At 46.9% G+C, this 19,175-nt stretch overlaps 1 protein-coding gene across 2 annotated transcripts in view; it reads right to left on the reverse strand.

The window, feature by feature from the left end:
* Nucleotides 1-8,000: 8,000 nt before the first annotated feature.
* The window catches only part of SMAD6 (SMAD family member 6), a 74,486-nt gene continuing 63,311 nt past the window's right edge, over nt 8,001-19,175 (reverse strand). The window contains exon 4 of one of the 2 annotated variants that reach the window (XM_040342249.1): nt 8,001-8,900. In XM_040342249.1, coding sequence (XP_040198183.1) covers nt 8,359-8,900 — 542 coding nt within the window. In that variant the 3' untranslated portion in view covers nt 8,001-8,358. The remainder of the gene's footprint in view (nt 8,901-19,175) is intronic. The other variant, XM_040342251.1, reaches the window with a different exon arrangement.

The following is a 19,175-nucleotide window of genomic DNA, read 5'->3' on the forward strand; positions in this document are numbered from 1 at the left end:
GTAAATGACGTCGCAAGGACGTCATTTGCTTCGACGTGAACGTAAATGGCGTCCAGCGCCATTCACGATTCACTTACGCAAACGACGTAAATTTCGAAAATCGCGACGCGGGAACGACGGGTATACTTAGCATTGGCTGCGCCTGCTAATAGTAGGAGCAGCCTTACGCAGAAAGCGACGAACACAAACGACGTAAAACTCGAACGCCGGGCGCGCGTACGTTTGTGAATCGGCGTGAGTATGCAATTTGCATACTCTACGCTGACCACTACGGGAACGCCACCTAGCGGCCATCGTAAGAATGCAGCCTACGATACGGCGGCATAAGAGCCTTAAGCCAGTCATATCTTAGGCTGCAGTCGGCGTATCGAGCTTTCTGAATACAGAAAGTCGTTACGCCGGCGCTACTTAGCAATTACGCTGCGTAACTATCGATACGCAGGCATAATTGCTACTTGAATCTACCCCAGTGATGAGTGAGTTTGGGGTAGAGGAAGTTGACTGGCCTGCACAGAGTCCCGACCTCAACCCAATACAACACCTTTTGGGGGTGATCCTTTTTCCAACTCAGTTTTTTTTTTTTTTTCCTGACATATTGGATGTTATATCTTTCACTTGGATGGTATAAGTTAAGTAAATACTGCAGAGTAAAACAAAAACCGTCTCCGTCTTCATTTTAGGCGGCAAAGCAACAAAAGGCGATTATTTTAATGTGATTCTTTCTTTTCATTCCAACTATCCACACCTCACATTTTTTGCCAACCGTGCCGCGGGGATCCAATGGCCAGCTGGGCCGGGTTCAGTATAAAGGGGGAGAGAAGTGGAAGAAGTCGGCACACCCCCCGCTGCGGTGCCAGTTCTCTGAAGATCGGCCATAAATGGAAGAAGTAAAGACGAGCAACACAATGATATGTAACCGATTGCTCTCTCTGCGGTTTCAATTGGGTGAGAAGAAAGTGGGCGGATCAGACAAGTCAGAAATTCTGGGTCCGGATTCAGATACGAGATACGACGTCGTATCTCTGAGTGTGCGCCGTCGTATCTCTGAGTGTGCGCCGTCGTATCTCTGAGTGCGCTCGGTTGTATCTATGCGCCCGATTCATAGAATCAGTTACGCATAGATTTCCCTAAGATCCGACCGGCGTAAGTGTCTTACACCGTTGTATCTTAGGCTGCGTATTTACGCTGGCCGCTAGGTGGCGCTTCCGTAAAAGTTACGCGAGGAATATGCTAATTAGGTATTTACGCCGATTCAGAAACGTACGTCCCCGCCGGCGCATTTTTTTTACGTCGTTTACGTTAGGCTATTTCCGGCGTAAAGTTACCCCTGCTATATGAGGCGTAGCTAATGTTAAGTATGGACGTCGTTCCTGCGCAGAGTTTTGAAAATTTTACGTCGTTTGCGTAAGTCGTTCGCGAATGGGGCTGGACGTCATTTACGTTCACGTCGAAACCAATACGTCCTTGCGGCGTACTTTGGAGCAATGCACACTGGGATATTCCACGGGCGGCGCATGCGCCGTTTGTAAAATACGTCAAATACGCGGGGTCACGGTGTATTTACATAAAACACGCCCACATCATCCCCATTTGAATTGGGCGGGCTTACGCCGGACCAAATACGTTACGCCGCCGTCACTAAGGGCGCAAGTTCTTTCTGAATACGGAACTTGCTCCCAAATTTACGGCGGCGTAACGTATAGATAGACCACTGGACTGCAAGCTCGTTCCTCCGTCTGATACCAGGTGGCAGAGGGAAAGGGGGGGGATCCATCAGCCTCCTGCAAAACGACCCCCCCCAAATTCCTTACAGAGCCCCCCCCCCCCCCCCCCCCCAGTCACTGTACTGCTGTTTTGTCTGAGCCAGTGTAAAAAAAAACGCATCCCCCCAAGGGTCTCAAACTGGCGGCCCTCCAGCTGTTGCAAAACTACAAGTCCCACGAGGCTTTGCAAGGCTGACCGTTACAAGCATGACTCCCTCATGCATGATGGGAAATGTAGTTTCGCAACAGCTGGAGGGCCGCCAGTTTGAGAGACCCCCCCGCTTTAGACACTGGGATGGTGAAGGCTCAGTATTAACCACTTCCTGCCGGCCGTACCACTTTGAACGGCTGCAGTGTGGATGCCAATTGCCGGGAGGCCGTCTATATACACGGCCTCCAGCCACTGGGGGGGGCGCGCGCGTGCCCGCCGCATCACTGAATTGCCGGGATGTCCGCCAGGTACCCGCGATTGGCGGTGACGTGGAGCTCTGTGTGTAAGCACACAGCTCCATGTGCTGTCAGGGAGAGAGGAGACCGATGCTGTGTCCCTTGTACATAGAGGCACCGATCGGTCACCTCCCCCAGTCACCCCCCTCCCCCCACAGTTAGAATCACCTAGCAGGGTACACATTTAACCCCTCCCTCACCCCCTAGTGTTAACCCCTTCCCTGCCAGTCACATTTATACAGTAATCAGTGCATATTTATAGCAGTATAAATGTGAATGGTGCCAAAAATGTGTCAAAAGTGTCCGATATGTCCGCCGTAATGTCGCAGTCCCAATAAAAATTGCAGATCGCCGCCATTACTAGTAAAAAAAATAATAATAATAAATAGTAATAATTCTGTGCCCTATTTTGTAGACGCTATAACTTTTGCGCAAACCGCTTATTGCGATTTTTTTATTTTTTTTACCAAAAATATGTAGAAGAATACGTATCGGCCTAGACTGAGAAAAAAAAAGTGTTTTTTTTTTTTTTTTTTAAATTGGGATATTTATTATAGCAACAAGTAAAAGATATTGCATTTTTTTTTCAAAGTTGTCGCTCTATTTTTGTTTATAGCGCAAAAAATAAAAACCGCAGAGGTGATCAAATACCACCAAAAGAAAGCTCTATTTGTGGGAAAAAGGGACGCCAATTTTGTTTTGGGAGCCACGTCGCACGACCGCGCAATTGTCAGTTAAAGCGACGCAGTTGCCGAATCGCAAAAAGGGGCAAGGTCCTTTAGCTGCATTCTGGTCAGGGTCTTAAGTGGTTAAGCGTTTATTGATTGGTTTGTGCAAAATTTATAGGGGTAGATTCACAGAGAAGATACGCCGTCGTATCTCTGAGTGTGCGGGGTCGTATCTATGCGCCTGATTCAGAGAATCAGTTACGCATAGATTTCCCTAAGATCTGACACCGTCGTATCTTAGGCTGCATATTTACGCTGGCCGCTAGGTGGCGCTTCCGTATATTTACGCGAGGAATACGCCGATTCAGAAACGTACGTCCGGCGCATTTTTTTTTTTATGTCGTTTACGTTAGGATTTTTTCGGCGTATAGTTACCCCTGCTATATGAGGCGTATCCTATGTTAAGTATGGCCGTCGTTCCCACGTTGAGTTTTGAAAATTTTACGTCGTTTGCGTAAGTCGTTCGCGAATAGGGCTGGACGTAATTTACGTTCACGTCAAAAGCAATGACAACTTGCGGCGGAATTTCGAGCAATGCGCCGTTCGTAAAAAACTTCAAATACGCGGGGTCACAGTTAATATACATAAAACACGCCCACATCATCCACATTTAAATTAGGCGGCCTTACGCCGACACAGATACGTTACGTCGCCGTAACTAAGGGCGCAAGTTGTTTCTGAATACAGAACTTGCGCCCTAAATTACGGCGGCGTAACGTATCTGAGATGCGTTACGCTGGGCGGATAGATACACCATTGTATCTGATTTCGGACCATAGTGCCTACAAAATTATGACACTTTTTTTTTTTTTTTTTACTAGTAATGGCGGCGATCTGCGATTTTTATTGTGACTGCGACATTACGGCGGACACATCGGACACTTTTTGGGGCCAATCACATTTATACAGCGAACAGTGCTATAAATATGCACCCGATTACTGTATAAATGTGACTGGTAGGGAAGGGGTAACACTAGGGGGCGAGGAAGGGGTTAAGTGTGTACCCTAGTGAGTGATTCTAACTGTGGCGGGAGGGGACTGGACTGGGGGAGGTGACCGAGGAACACACCAGTGGTCTCCTCACCCTGACAGGACGTTGGATCTCTGTGTTTACACACAGAGATCCACGTCCTTGTCTGTATAAAGGCGATCGCGGGTACCTGGCGGACATCGCGGCCGCCAGGCACACGCATCGGCACCACAGTGATGCGCCGGGCACACGCGCCGAGGAAATCAATAGACGTCGTCCCGGCATTGCACATTGACGGCCACAAGGTGGCTCTCAAATGCCGGGAGGACGTCTATCCTCTGCTCCTCCGGCCACTGGGGGGGGGGGGGGGGGGGGGGGGGGGACGCGCGTGCCCAGCGCATCACTGCAGGCTCCAAGTGGTTAAATGTAACCATATTGCTACACTTAGATGCTCCTCTCTTCTTTTTTTATACTCAAACCAGATACGCTTAAATTGGGCTAAGATACGAGCGGCGTAAGTCTCCTACGCCGTCGTATCTTAAAGTGTAATTTTTAGGCTGGCCGCTAGGTGGCGCTTCCGTTGAGTTCGACGCAGAATATGTAAATGACTAGATACGCCGATTCACGAACGTACGTGCGCCCGTCGCAGTAAAGATACGCCGTTTCCGTAAGAGATACCCGCGTAAAGATAAAGCTGCCCCTAGGAGGCGTAGTTAATGTTAAGTATGGACGTCGTTCCCGCGTCGAAATTTGAAAATTTTACGTCGTTTGCGTAAGTCGTCCGTGAATAGGGCTGGACGTAATTTACGTCCACTTCGAAACTAATACGTCCTTGCGGCATACTTTGGAGCAATGCACACTGGCATATGTACACGGACGGCGCATGCGCCGTTCGTAAAAAAAACGTCAATCACGTCGGGTCACGAGTAATTTACATAAAACACGCCCCCCCTATCCTCATTTGAATTAGGCGCGCTTACGCCGGCCCCATTTACGCTACGCCGCTGTAACTTAGAAGGCATAGAATCAGTTACGCATAGATATCCCTAAGATCCGGCAGGTGTAATTGTTTTACACTGTCGGATCTTAGGATGCAGTACCGCGGCCGCCGCTGGGGGGAGTTTGCGTCGTAAACCAGCGTCGAATATGCAAATTAGGAGTTACGGCGATCCACGACGGTTTTTCACTTTCGCTACGTCGCCGCTAGTCTAGTTTTCCCGTCGCAAAGTTAGTCGTCGTTTTTGGTGCCCTAACTTTAGTCAGCAAACATATTGCCGTCTAAAGTATGGCCGTCGTTCCCGCGTCGAATTTTAAAATTTCACGTCGTTTGCGTAACGCGTCCGGGAATACGGAATTACGCTACGCGCGCCGCCGTTCGAAAAAATGACGTCACTTCGCGCAAAGCACGGCGGGAGTTACAAAACGGAGCATACGCAGTAGGTCCGGCGCGGGAGCGCGCCTAATTTAAATGGCACACGCCCATTTAAATTACGCGGTCTTACGCTGGAGGCCGCCGGCGTAGTTTTCATCGCAAGTGCTTTGTGAATCAGGCACTTGTGATGAAAACTTGCGGCGGTGAAACGCATCTACGATACGTTACGCCGCCGCTAGTCTACGTGAATCTGGCCCACTGTGAATACAGTACTTGCCTCTCTGACTTAAGGCGGCGTAGCGTAAATACGATACGCTACGCCGCCTTAAAGTTGCGGCGCTCTCTCTGAATCTGGCTAAAAATGTATTAAAACATTTTGCTTGTCTTGCAAAACGCTCTCAAACCAAGGTTTTACTGTATTGATATTTATATTACCATAGCGCGGGTTCCTTGTTTCTTTTACAAACACGAGTATGGAGTAGAAGCCCCTCCCACTATACGGATCGCGTTCGCGTTTACGGATTCTGCGCGGGAAGAAAAACGTAAAAGCCAAAAGTGCATTTTATTTGTATTGAAGGTCATATACACATTGCACCATAATACATAAATAATGACATTGTAAAAATGACTCCGTATTTACAAGTATAATATATATATTTCAATATAATAATATAAACATTTTATATTAAATCTAGGGTACGGGATTTGAGTCCTTTCTGTGATGAGGGGGGGAGGGGGTGTTCGGGATTTCCCAATAAAAGATTGTGTGTGTGTGTGGGGGGGGGGGGGGGGGGGGCAGTGACTTTTTCTACGGCGGGGACCCGGAGAACCTCACAAAGTGGAATAAAAAAATCAAAGCGAGGAGCGCAGTCCCCGCCCCCACAAAAAAGAGGTCGTCCAATATGGCACCTGTAATGTTTTTTTTGTGAAATTGTGGAAAATCTATTTAGTGATCAAAGTTTTATTTTTTATTTTTTTATAACCCTGTGATTGGCTGCTGGGATTCTGGTGATCGGTTTGCGGTAGTAAAATATGCAAAAATATTAAAATCTCACTGCGGGATAAAAATGGGCGGCTGCAGCTTCGGGGGACACGAGGGTGACGGAGGAGGCAGCGGCTCCCCTAATGTTCCACAGGTTTTACACTATATACCCGTGGTCTCCAAACCGTGGCTCTTCATCCAGACACTTGGGGCACTATTCCTCCCACTGACACCAATGATGGGACACTATTCCTCCCACTGACACCAATGATGGGACACTATTCCTCCCACTGACTCCAATGATGGGACACTATTCCTCCCACTGACACCAACGATGGGACACTATTCCTCCCACTGACACCAATGATGGGACACTATTTCTCCCACTGATACCAATGATGGGTCACGATTCCTCCCACTGACACCAATGATGGGACACTATTCCTCCCACTGACACCAATGATGGGACACTATTCCTCCCACTGACACCAAGGATGGGACACTATTCCTCCCACTGACACCAATGATGGACACTATTCCTCCCACTGACACCAATGAGGGGACACTATTCCTCCCACTGACACCAATGATGGGACACTATTCCTCCCACTGACACCAATGATGAGACACTATTCCTCCCACTGATACCAATGATGGGACACTATTCCTTCCACTGACACCAATGATGGCGCACTATTCCTCCCACTGATACCAATGATGGCGCACTATTCCTCCCACTGATACCAATGATGGCGCACTATTCCTCCCACTGATACCAATGATGGGACACTATTCCTCCCACTGACACCAATGATGGGACACTATTCCTCCCACTGACACCAATGATGGGACACTATTCCTCCCACTGACACCAATGATGGGACACTATTACTCCCACTGATACCAATGATGGCGCACTATTCCTCCCACTAATACCAATGATGGGGCACCATTATCATTATTTCTACCCACTGATACCAATAAAGGGGCATTATTCCTCCCATTGATACCAAAGATGGGACAACATTTCTTTCATTGATACCAATGATATTGCCCTATTCTTCTTGCCGATATTAATGACAGGGCACCATTACTTCCACTGATATCAATGATGGGGCACAATTCCTTCCACTGATACCAGTAATGGGGCACCGTTCCTTCCATGGACACCAAAAATGGGTAATTTTTCCTCCCACTGAGACCAATGATGGGGCACAATTACTCCTACCAACACGAATGATGTGGCACTATTCCTCCCATTGATACCAATGATGGGAAACCATTCCTCTCATTGATACCAATGATGAGGCACCATTCCTCCTGCTGATCCCAATGATGGGGACACCATTACTTCCGTTGATACCAACGACGGGGCACCATTCCTTCCTCTGATACCAGTGATGGGGCACCATTCCTCTCATTGATACCAGTGATGGGGCACAATTCCTCTCATTGATACCAATGATATGGCTGACAGGGCACCATTCCTTCTGCTGATACCAATGACGGGGGGACCAGTCCTTACGCTGATACCAAAAATGGGTCATTATTCCTCCCACTGATGCCAATGATGGGACACCATTCGTCCCATTGATGCCAAAGATGGGACACCATTTCTCCCATTGATGCCAAAGATGGGACACCATTCCTCCCATTGATGACAAAGATGGGGCACCATTCCTCCCATTGATGCCAATGATGGGACACCATTCCTCCCATTGATGCCAATGATAAGACACCATTCCTCCCATTGATGCCAATGATAAGACACCATTCCTCCCATTGATGCCAATGATGGGACAATATTCCTCCCATTCATGCCAAGGTGTTTCCTACCCTCACCAGCCACCATAAAGTAGAGTAAACCAGCCCTTTGGTTGGAAAGTTTGGAGACCCCCGGGTATACACTGTTGATGGAAACCCCTTCCTAGGGCACGGAGGTGGACAATGACAATCTGGGGCCCCTCTTGCAGAAAAGGGGCATTACCAAGGGCCCTTACCAGCTCACGTGTCTGCCCAGAGTGGTACACATCCTTCTATATTTATAGATCAGCTGACGGGGGGGGAAACATGGGACAAAAAAAAAATTCTGTCTGCTATCGTCCAAGTAAGACCTCCAGCCAGCAGGGGCAGGAAGTGATCATCTGTCTCGAGTAGCAAGGCCCCCAACCTTTAGCAAAACTGATGCGTATGCTGTGGGGATCATAAGGTCCGTCTGCGTATTCCGGGTGCGCCGGGAGATGCTGCAAGACGCACGACTTTTTAAAGTCGAAAACTTTCAGAGAGTAGCCGGGCATCACCTTCCGGACGACAGGCGAGCGGCAGGCGGGGCCGTCCAGCGTCGGGGAGTTGACGAAGATGGGGTGGTCGCTGCGGTTGTACGCCCACACCCCGTCCGGCTCCTTGCTCAGCACAATGCCAAGTCCAATCTTGCTTCGCGTCCTGACGGCGGCTTCGCTCCGGTTCTCCAGACTTAGCTGGCCCAGGCAGAAGCCGCTCCCTTGAGGTAGGTCGTAGAAAATGCTTACTGACGGCTGGCACACGGCGTAGAGGCGGCCCACGCGCGTCCGGTGCTCCCAGTACGCCACGCTGCACCAGTGGCCCTGCTTGCTGGAGTCCAAGGACAGGCTGGTGTCTGCTGAGGCAAAAAGAAAAAAGAAATTATTCGGACGTCGTGCTGATTTGTGATCGAAAACTGAAAAAAATAAATTAACCATCAAGAAATTAGTTATAAAAAAAGACAAAAAAGTTAAATTTATTATAAAATGGCGTTTCTCATATACACATGGGTGAGTAAACAGATCCACGGTCCTGCTCAGTTACTGGGCAATCGCGGCCGCCTAGTGGCTCAGGAAGGCGAGGACGTCATATGACGCCCGCCCAGAACGAGAGGCTTATCGTCCGACGGGCGGGCGGTAGCCTAGTGGTTAAAGTTCATGTGCGTGTATAGGCAGGTGTCCCAATACTTTTGACAATATAGTGTATGTTTGTATATATAAAGATATAGCTATCTTATATATTTGTATTCCCCCCCCCCCCCATTATCTTCTGCATAAATGAAGAAAACAAACATAGGGCCAGATTCACGTAGAATCGCGGCGGCGTAACGTATCCTAGATACGTTACACCGCCGCAAATTTTTCATTGCAAGTGCCTGATTCACCAAGCACTTGCGATGAAAACCTACGCCGGCGGCCTCCGGCGCAAGGCGGGCCAATTCAAATGGGCGTGTGCCATTTAAATTAGGCGCGCTCCCGCGCCGGACCTACCGCGCATGCTCCGTTTCCAAACTCCCGCCGTGCTTTGCGCGAAGTGATGTCATTTTTTTGAACGGCGACGCGCGTAGCGTAATTCCGTATTCCCGGACGGCTTACGCAAACGACGTTATTTTTTAAATTTCGACGCGGGAACGACGGCCATACTTTACACAGCAATACGATTGCTGTGTAAAGTTAAGGCACCAAAAAAAACGACTAACTTTGCGACGGGAAACTAGACTAGCGGCGACGTAGCGAACGCGAAAAACCATCGGGAATCGCCGTAACTCCTAATTTGCATACCCGACGCTGGTTTACGACGCAAACTCCCCCCAGCGGCGGCCGCGGTATTGCATCTTAAGATCCGACAGTGTAAAACAATTACACCTGTCGGATCTTAGGGATATCTATGCGTAACTGATTCTCTGAATCAGCCGCATAGATAGAAACAGAGATACGCCGTCGTATCTCGTTTGTGAATCTGGCCCATAGTGCCCCTTTAAGACCATCACGCCGCACAGGCCTTTTATTCTACTTGCACCCTTTTCTCATGGATTTAGTAAATTCCATTGGGTTAGAGAAGCTTCCACTCCACACCAATGTTGTCTATGACTCTTCTCTCTCTACACCACACCCCGGGGCCCTCAGGACGGGCCCCATTTGAGCAGATGATGATGATCTCACGTCATGCCAGGCTGTTCCTGCACTCAGTGGAAAGTCTGTGACAGCAGCTTGGAGAGGACATCAAAGGAATCTACGAGGACGGCTCCCGTAGAGTAAAGCACATCCTAAATCTTCCCGACGATTTTATAAAAAGAAAAAAAAAAAAAGGAGCCAGGCCTTTTTTTTTTTAAATACAGATTAAGGGGGCCGGAGCCATACGGGGCCCCTCTATGAGTAGGTGTTTAGGAGCTCATTAACCAGCATGCGTTGTACTGACAGTCGCAGGGGCATCACAATCATTGAGCTGTGTTGACTTGTATGACAATACAATAAAAAAAGAAAGTTTTACTTTAACCACTTCAATACCAGGGGCATTTTCACCCCGCTTCCTGCCCAGGCCAATTTTCAGCTTCCAGCGCTGTAACATTTTTAAATGACAATTGTGCGGGTCGTGCGACGTTCTACCCAAATTAAATTTTGATCATTTTTTACCCCCCACAAATACAGTTTTTCTTTGATCTATAAACTTTACTAGGTACATTACAAGCCTCTTTTGCTACTTTTCTTGTTTATATGCCATCAAGTGCAGCCACTGTGCCCATAAATTGCAGCCACTGTGCCATCAAACGCAGCCACTGTGCCCATAAATTGCCGCCACTGTGCCATCAAACGCAGCCACTGTGCCATCAATTTCTACCAGTGTGCCCATCAACAGCCACTACTGTGCCCATCAACTGCTGCCAGTGTGCCCATTAATTGCCGCTACTGTGCCGATCAACTGCTGCCAGTGTGCCCATCAATTGCCGCTACTGTGCCCATCAACTGCTGCCAGTGTGCCCATCAATTGCCGCTACTGTGCCGATCAACTGCTGCCAGTGTGCCCATCAATTGCCGCTACTGTGCCCATCAACTGCTGCCAGTGTGCCCATTAATTGCCGCTACTGTGCCCATCAACTGCCGCCAGTGTGCATCCCCCGCCCGGTACTTGCCTGTGTAATAATATAAATATTATATATATATATATATATATATATATATATATATATATATATATATACACATACATACACACACATACATTATACATATACACACAGTATATACACACACACACACAGGGCCACCATCAGGAATTATGGGGTCCCTTACACAGCTTCAGGCATGGGCCCCCTGGAGCAGAGAACCGGGGGGGGTCGGTGCTGCCGCCAGAAATTGAGAAGCGGGAGGGGGGACCCTTTACAAAAAAAAGAAGAAATAAAGAATATATATGAAAAAAAGGGGGGTTGCCATCTGGGGCCCTGGGGACCTCTGGGCCCTATAATAATTTTTATTTTTTTCTATAAAAAGAAATTACAAAAAAAAAAGGGGGTTGCCATCCGTGACCTCTGGGCCCTTTAATAAAAAATAAAGGGCCCAGAGGTCACGGATGGCAACCCCCCTTTTTGTGTATATATATATATATATATATATATATAAATGTTTATTTTATTTTTTTATAAAAAAAATTTTTTATTAAATAAAAAAAAATATCTAAAAAAATAAAATAAACATTTATATATATATATATATATATATATATATATATATAGAAACATATAAAAAAGGGGGATTGCCATCCAGGTCCCTGGGGACCTCTGGGCCCTTTAATAAAAATTGTTTTAAATCTGTGAACACTTCAGCTGCAATACGATTATTATTACCAAACTTCCCCTTTGCCATCTATGGGCCGGCATTAGGAATATTATAGACTTTTAATGTCATTTTAAATCTACAAGAGTGTAAAGTGGGTGACGTCACCTTCCTTCCACACAGACTCCGCCTCCTGCGGTGCGATGACAGACAGCGGTTGTTCTGTAGTTATGTCACGGTCGGCGGGCGGAACCGCAGCGGGGAGGAAATCGGGAATTTTAACATTCAGGGCAATCCCAAAAATGTATACATTGCTGTTTATATGTCCTAATGACACCACAAAGCCGAGCTGAAATGATGAGACTCGGGGATGCTTGTGGTGTACGATATATACAAGCCACGTCCTCGCCGCTCCGGTACCGGCTTTGGTTGACATTCCGGATACCGATACGATAAACGGAAATATGGGCGTTTATCACTGGGGAGTGATTGGGTGTTTATAGGCAATAGTGTCTAGTGACTAGTTCAAATGCACAAGTCAAAATTTAAACTGGTTCTAAAGTCTAAATATTTGTTTACCTTAACCACTTAAGGACCGGACCAATATGCTGCTAAATGACCCAAGGGGTTTTTACAATTCGGCACTGCGTCGCTTTAACAGACAATTGCGCGGTCGTGCGACGTGGCTCCCAAACAAAATTGGAGTCCTTTTTTTCCCACAAATAGAGCTTTCTTTTGGTGGTATTTGATCACCTCAGCGGTTTTTATTTTTTGCGCTATAAACAAAAATAGAGCGACAATTTTGAAAAAAAATTCAATATTTTTTACTTTTTGCTATAATAAATATCCCCCAAAAAATATATAAAAAAACGTTTTCTCAGTTTAGGCCGATACGTATTCTTCTACCTATTTTTGGTAAAAAAAAAAATCGCACTAAGCGTTTATCGATTGGTTTGCGCAAAATTTATAGCGTTTACAAAATAGGGGATAGTTTTATTATATATTTATTTTTTTACTACTAATGGCAGCGATCAGCGATTTTTTTCGTGACTGCGACATTATGGCGGACACTTCGGACAATTTTGACACATTTTTGGGACCATTGTCATATTCACAGCAAAAAATGCATTTAAATTGCATTGTTTATTGTGAAAATGACAGTTGCAGTTTGGGAGTTAACCACAGGGGGCGCTGTAGGAGTTAGGCTTCACCTAGTGTGTGTTTACAACTGTAGGGGGGTGTGGCTGTAGGTCTGACGTCATCGATCGAGTCTCCCTATAAAAGGGATCACTCGATCAATGCAGCCGCCACAGTGAAGCACGGGGAAGCTGTGTTTACATACGGCTCTCCCCGTTCTTCAGCTCCGGGGAGCGATCGCAAGGGGGCGGCTAGAAACGAATAGCCGCGCCGTCGTCCCGGATCGCTCTTGAAGCCACGGGAACCGCCGCATGTACCGGGGGGGGGTCCCGATCGGACCCCCGACCCACGTCTAGGCAGGCACGTACAGGTACGTTGATGTGCCTGTCCGTGCCATTCTGCCAACGTAAATGTACATGCGGCAGTCGGGAAGTGGTTAAATGCATTCCTTGCATTAAGGTAAAAAAATGTTTAGGCATCAGTATTGACCCCTCCCCCCATTTTAAATACCCGAGCCCCTCATTCAATCCAGCGCTGTGCACATCTGCAGCTCTCCTCTCCCCTCACTTCTGGTACATTCATCTTTCCCTCAATCCTGACTAGTCTCCCAGTTCCGACCGCTGAAAAACATCCCCACAGCATGATGATGCCACCGTCATGCTTCACAGTAGGGATGGTATTGGCCAGGTGATGAGCGGTGTCTGGGTTTCTCCAGACAGGACGCTTGCCATTCAGGCCAAAGTGTTCAATCTTTGTTTCATCAGACCAGAGAAGTTGGTTTCTCATGGTCTGAGAGTCCTTCAGGTGCCTTTTGGCAAACTCCAGGCGGACTGTCATGTGCCGTTTACTGAGTGGCTTCCGTCTGGCCACTCCCCCACAGAGGCCCGATTGGTGTAGAGCTGAAGGGATGGTTATTCTTCTGGAAGGTTCTCCTCTCTCCACAGAGAAACACTGGAGCTCTGTCAGAGTGACCGCGTTTTTTTTTTTTTGGTTCAACTAGATCAGTGATGGTGAACCTTGGCACCCCAGATGTTTTGGAACTACATTTCCCATGATGCTCTACTACACTGCAGTGCACTGGAGCATCATGGGAAATGCAGTTCCAAAACATTTGGGGTGCCAAGGTTCCCCATCACCGAACTAAATGGACTTGTGTCTTTTTTTCAACCTGACAAACTATGGAACCATCGGGTTCTTGGTCACCTCCCTGACTAAGGCCCTCCTCCCCCGATCGCTCAGTTTGGCCGGTGGTTCCAAATTTCTTCCATTTACAGATGATGGAGGCCACTGTGCTCATTGGGACCTTCAATGCTGCAGAGATATTTCTGTACCCCTCCCCAGATCTGTGCCTCCATACAATCCTGTCTCCGAGGTCTACAGACAAGTCCTTGGACTTCATGGCTTGGTTTGTGCTCTGACATGCACTGTTACCCGTGGGGCCTTCTATAGGCAGGTGTGCGCCTTTCAAAATCGTATCCAATCACCTGAATTTACCACAGATGGACTCCAATCAAGTTGTAGAAACATCTCAAGGATGATCAGTGGAAACAGGATGCTCCTGAGCTCGATTCTGAGTGTCATGGCAAAGGCTGTGAATACAGTGGAACCTCGATTACGAGCATAATCCGTTCCAGGAGAACGCTCGTAATCCAAAGTACTCGCATATCAAAGTGCATTGACTTTAAAGAGGAAGTAAAGCCCCTAAAAAAGGTAAATAAAAAAAAGGAAACCCTGCAAGACAAAAGGCATAATGAGCTGGAAAGAGAAAAAGAGAGAAGAGAGAAGAGAGAAGAAGAGAAGAAAGAAGAGGAAGAAAGAAAGAAAGAGAGAAGAAGAGGAAGAAAGAAAGAGAGAAGAAGAGAGGAAGAGAGAAGAAGAGAAGAAGAGAGAAGAAGAGAAGAAGAGAGAAGAAGAGAGAAGAAGAGAGAAGAAGAGAAGAAGAGAGAAGAAGAGAGAAGAAGAGAGGAAGAGAGGAAGAGAAGAAGAGAAGAAGAGAAGAAGAGAGGAAGAGAGAAGAAGAGAAAAAAAGAGAAAAAAAGAAGAGAAGAAGAGAGAAGAAATAAAGAGAGAAGAGAAGAAGAGAGAAGAAATAAAGAGAGAAGAGAAGAAGAGAAGAAGAGAAGAAGAAGAGAGGAAGAAGAGAGGAAGAAGAGAAGAAGAAGAGAAGAAGAGAGGAAGAAGAGAAGAAGAGAAAAAAGAAGAAGAAAAAAAGAAAAAAAAGAGAAGAGAGAAGAAAAAAAAGAGAAGAGAGAAGAAAAAAAAGAGAAGAGAGAAGAAGAGAAGAAAGAAAGAGAAGAAGAGAAGAAAGAAAGAGAAGAAGAAGAAGAAGAAGAGAGGAAGAAGAGAAGAAGAGAGGAAGAAGAGGAAGAAGAGAAGAAGAAAAGAAGAGAAGAAGAGAGGAAGAAGAGGAAGAAGAGAAGAAGAAAAGAAGAAGAGAGGAAGAGAGAAGAAGAAGAGAAGAGAAGAAGAGAGGAAGAGAGAAGAAGAGAAGAAGAGAAGAAGAAGAGAAAGAAGAGAAAAAAAGGAGAGAAAAAAAAGGAGAAAAAAATAAGAGAAGAAAAAAAAGAGAAAAAAAGAAGAGAAGAAAAAAAGAAGAGAAGAGAAAAAAAGAAGAGAAGAAAAAAAAAGAGAAGAGAAAAAAAGAAGAGAAGAAAAAAAAAGAAGAAAAAAAAGAGAAAAAAAGAAGAGAAGAAAAAAAAAAAAAAAGAAGAAAAAAAAAAGAGAAAATAAAGAAGAGAAGAAAGAAGAGAAGAAAGAAGAGAAGAAAGAAGAGAAGAAAGAAGAGAAGAAAGAAGAGAAGAAAGAAGAGAATAAAGAAGAGAAGAAAGAAGAGAAAAGAGAAGAAAAAAAGAAGAGAAAAGAGAAGAAAGAAGAGAAAAGAGAAGAGAAAAGAGAAGAAAAAAAGAAGAGAAAAGAGAAGAACGAAGAGAAAAAAAAAGAGAGAAGAAAAAAAGAAGAAAGAAGAGAAGAAAAGAAAGAAGAGAAGAGAAGAAAAGAAAGAAGAGAAGGAAAAAGAGGAGAAGAAAGAAGAAGAGAAGAGAGAAAAGAAAGAAGAGAAAAGAAGAGAAGAGAAAAGAGAAAGACGTAGAAAAAGAAGGCCAAATGGAAAAATAAAAAAGGTATAAGAAAGAAGAATTACTATGGAGCGGGGGTCAAGCACCGTCGATCACGCTCTACCAGCAGATCACGGACAGGTGACTGGTAGATCGAGGTTTTATCCATTTTGGAATCAGGCTGTAACAACAAAATGTGGAAAAAGTGAAGCGCTGTGAATACTTTCCGGATGTACGTATCGTCTTTTACGATGTTGTTTTGGTCTTTTATGTTATAATATTTTATATTATTTTTTTATGAATCATCCACACACGAGCAACATGCAGGCCGCCCCAGCCATGCAGAAGCCCCAGCGGCGCCCTCCCCCCGGGTCGGTGAGGATTCTGCGGTCTCCTCTGGGCAGAGGTTTGGGTTTAGAAGAAGGATAAAAGCAGGATGTTTGCCTGAGGTTACCCTGCCCTCAAATAAACATCCCGCAGCAGCCTCATCCCCAGCATAAGCCCAGCAGTGTGAAGGAACTGGCTGCTCCGATATCCTGCGTGTGCCAAGCCGGGGCCCTTCTTCTCCAGGAGCCGGGATAGGGGGGGGGGACATCAATGGAGTAAGGAAAAGCAAAGCAGAGGAATTTAACTGAAGCCAAGAGGAGGAATTTGGGTGGGGGAGCGGCGGCACAGAGCGGGGAATGGCGAGGGCCAGAAAACCAAGAAAATCCGAGATGTGTGATCACCGGGGGAGGGAAATACCATCAGCGGGGAAGGAGGTCAAAGTGGATGCAGGAGGGGAGGACAGCAGAAGCTTCATGGAAAGTCCACCATTCCGACCAGATCCTGGCATCCGAGGGCCGTACCAAAAGTAATGCAAAAGTGGGAATAACTTTTTTTATTAACTTCCATAAGTTGTTCAAGTGTCACATGTTGGAAGAGTGACTCTTCCTCTACAGCAGGGGGTGTCACTCAATTCCATTGCGGGCCGCATCAGCATTATGATTGCCCTCAAAAGGGTTGTATCTGGTTGTATCTGTAAGATTAGATGTCCAGCGCATCCCCTCCCGAAGAGCCCCCCCACCATCAGAAGTTGAGTCCCCCACCCTCCCTTACATCACAGTGCACCCCCCTTTCCTTATGCTGCTGCTGGGAAGAAGCTGGATGCATTGCTTGAAAGCAGAAAGTACAGAGTCTGGAGAAGGACCAGAGGAGGGCTGGAGCTTTCCTGCAGCTGGAGGAGAGGTGCGAGGGCCACATGAAAAATGGCCTGGAGGGCCGGATTCGGCCCGCGGGCCTTGTGTTTGACCACCTGTGCCCTGTAGTAACTCATTGCAGGTAAATAATGTATTCCAAGCAGGAGCAATGTGTTGTCATTGAGTTCTTGATGAAGGAGGGGGGGGGGGGGGCAGGCTGTCCGACATCCACAGGAGGCTACGGAATGTGAAATGGAGAGGAGTCACCAATGACAAGTCATCTCTCTGCGACGGAGAGAGAGAGCGCGACGGAGAGAGAGAGAGCGCGACGGAGAGAGAGAGAGCGCGACGGAGAGAGAGAGAGCGCGACGGAGAGAGAGAGAGAGCGCGACGGAGAGAGAGAGAGAGAGAGCGCGACGGAGAGAGAGAGAGAGAGAGCGCGACGGAGAGAGAGAGAGAGAGAGCGCGACGGAGAGAGAGCGCGACGGAGAGAGAGAGAGAGCGCGACGGAGAGAGAGAGAGCGCGACGGAGAGAGAGAGAGAGAGCGCGACGGAGAGAGAGAGAGAGAGCGCGACGGAGAGAGAGAGAGCGCGACAGAGAGAGAGAGAGAGCGCGACAGAGAGAGAGAGAGCGCGACAGAGAGAGAGAGAGCGCAACGGAGAGAGAGAGAGAGAGCGCGACGGAGAGAGAGAGAGCGCGCGCGACGGAGAGAGAGAGAGCGCGCGCGACGGAGAGAGAGAGAGAGACGGAGAGAGAGAGAACGAAAGAAAGAGAACAAAAGAAAGAGAGAGAGAACGAAAGAAAGAGAGAGAGAGAGAGAACGAAAGAAAGAGAGAGAGAGAACGAAAGAAAGAGAGAGAGAGAGAACGAACGAAAGAGAGAGAACGAACGAAAGAGAACGAACGAACGAGAGAAAGAGACGAACGAAAGAGAGAAAGAGACGAACGAAAGAGAGAAAGACGAACGAAAGAGAGAAAGAGACGAACGAAAGAGAGAAAGAGACGAACGAAAGAGAGAAAGAGACGAACGAAAGAGAGAAAGAGACGAACAAAAGAGAGAAAGAGACGAACGAAAGAGAGAAAGAGACGAACGAAAGAGAGAAAGAGACGAACAAAAGAGAGAAAGAGACGAACAAAAGAGAGAAAGAGACGAACAAAAGAGAGAAAGAGCGATAGACGAACGAAAGAGAGAGAGCGATAGACGAACGAAAGAGAGAGAGCGATAGACGAACGAAAGAGAGAGAGCGATAGACGAACGAGAGAGAGAGAGCGAGAGAGAGCGAGAGACAGGGAGAACGAAAGAGAGGGAGAGAAACGGGAGAGAAACGAGAGAGAGAGAGAGAGAGAGAGAGAGAGAGAGAGAGAGAAGAACGAAAGAAAGAGACGAAAGAAAGAAAGAAAGAAAGAAAGAAAGAAAGAAAGAAAGAAAGAACGAAAGAAAGAAAGAAAAGAAATAAAGAAAAGAAATAAAGAGAAAAGAAAGAAAGAAAGAAAGAAAGAAAGAAAAGAAATAAAGAAAAGAAATAAAGAGAAAAGAAAGAAAGAAAGAAAGAAAGAAAGAAAGAAAGAAAGAAAGAAAGAAAGAAAGACTTGAAAGAAGGCGAAAGGAAAAATAAAAAGGTAGAAGAAAGAAGAAGAAGAATTATTATAGAGCGGGGGTCAACAACCGTCGATCACGATCTACCAGTAGATCGCGGACAGGCGACTGGTAGATCGCGGTCTGGACTTGCTGACCCGCCAACCCACAGCATCAAACAGAGTGTACTGCAGAGGGACTACTTGTAAAGTTGGAGGTGTAGTAGGGATAAGCCGATGCCTCCTCTGTAGTGCCGGCTTCTGTCCCATGTGGAGTGATACCAACCGCACTCCACCTCTTATCCCGGGTTGTGGTCTCCAGAGTGGTGCCAGCCGCAGGAAAGAAGAGATCTTCAGCTCAGTGTGAAGCAATACACCGGGTATAATAGTATAGGGCTGCTTTCACACTGCAGTGCTGCGG

The sequence above is a fragment of the Rana temporaria genome, chromosome 3 (genome assembly GCF_905171775.1).
Source record: "Rana temporaria chromosome 3, aRanTem1.1, whole genome shotgun sequence".
Lineage (NCBI taxonomy): Eukaryota > Metazoa > Chordata > Amphibia > Anura > Ranidae > Rana > Rana temporaria.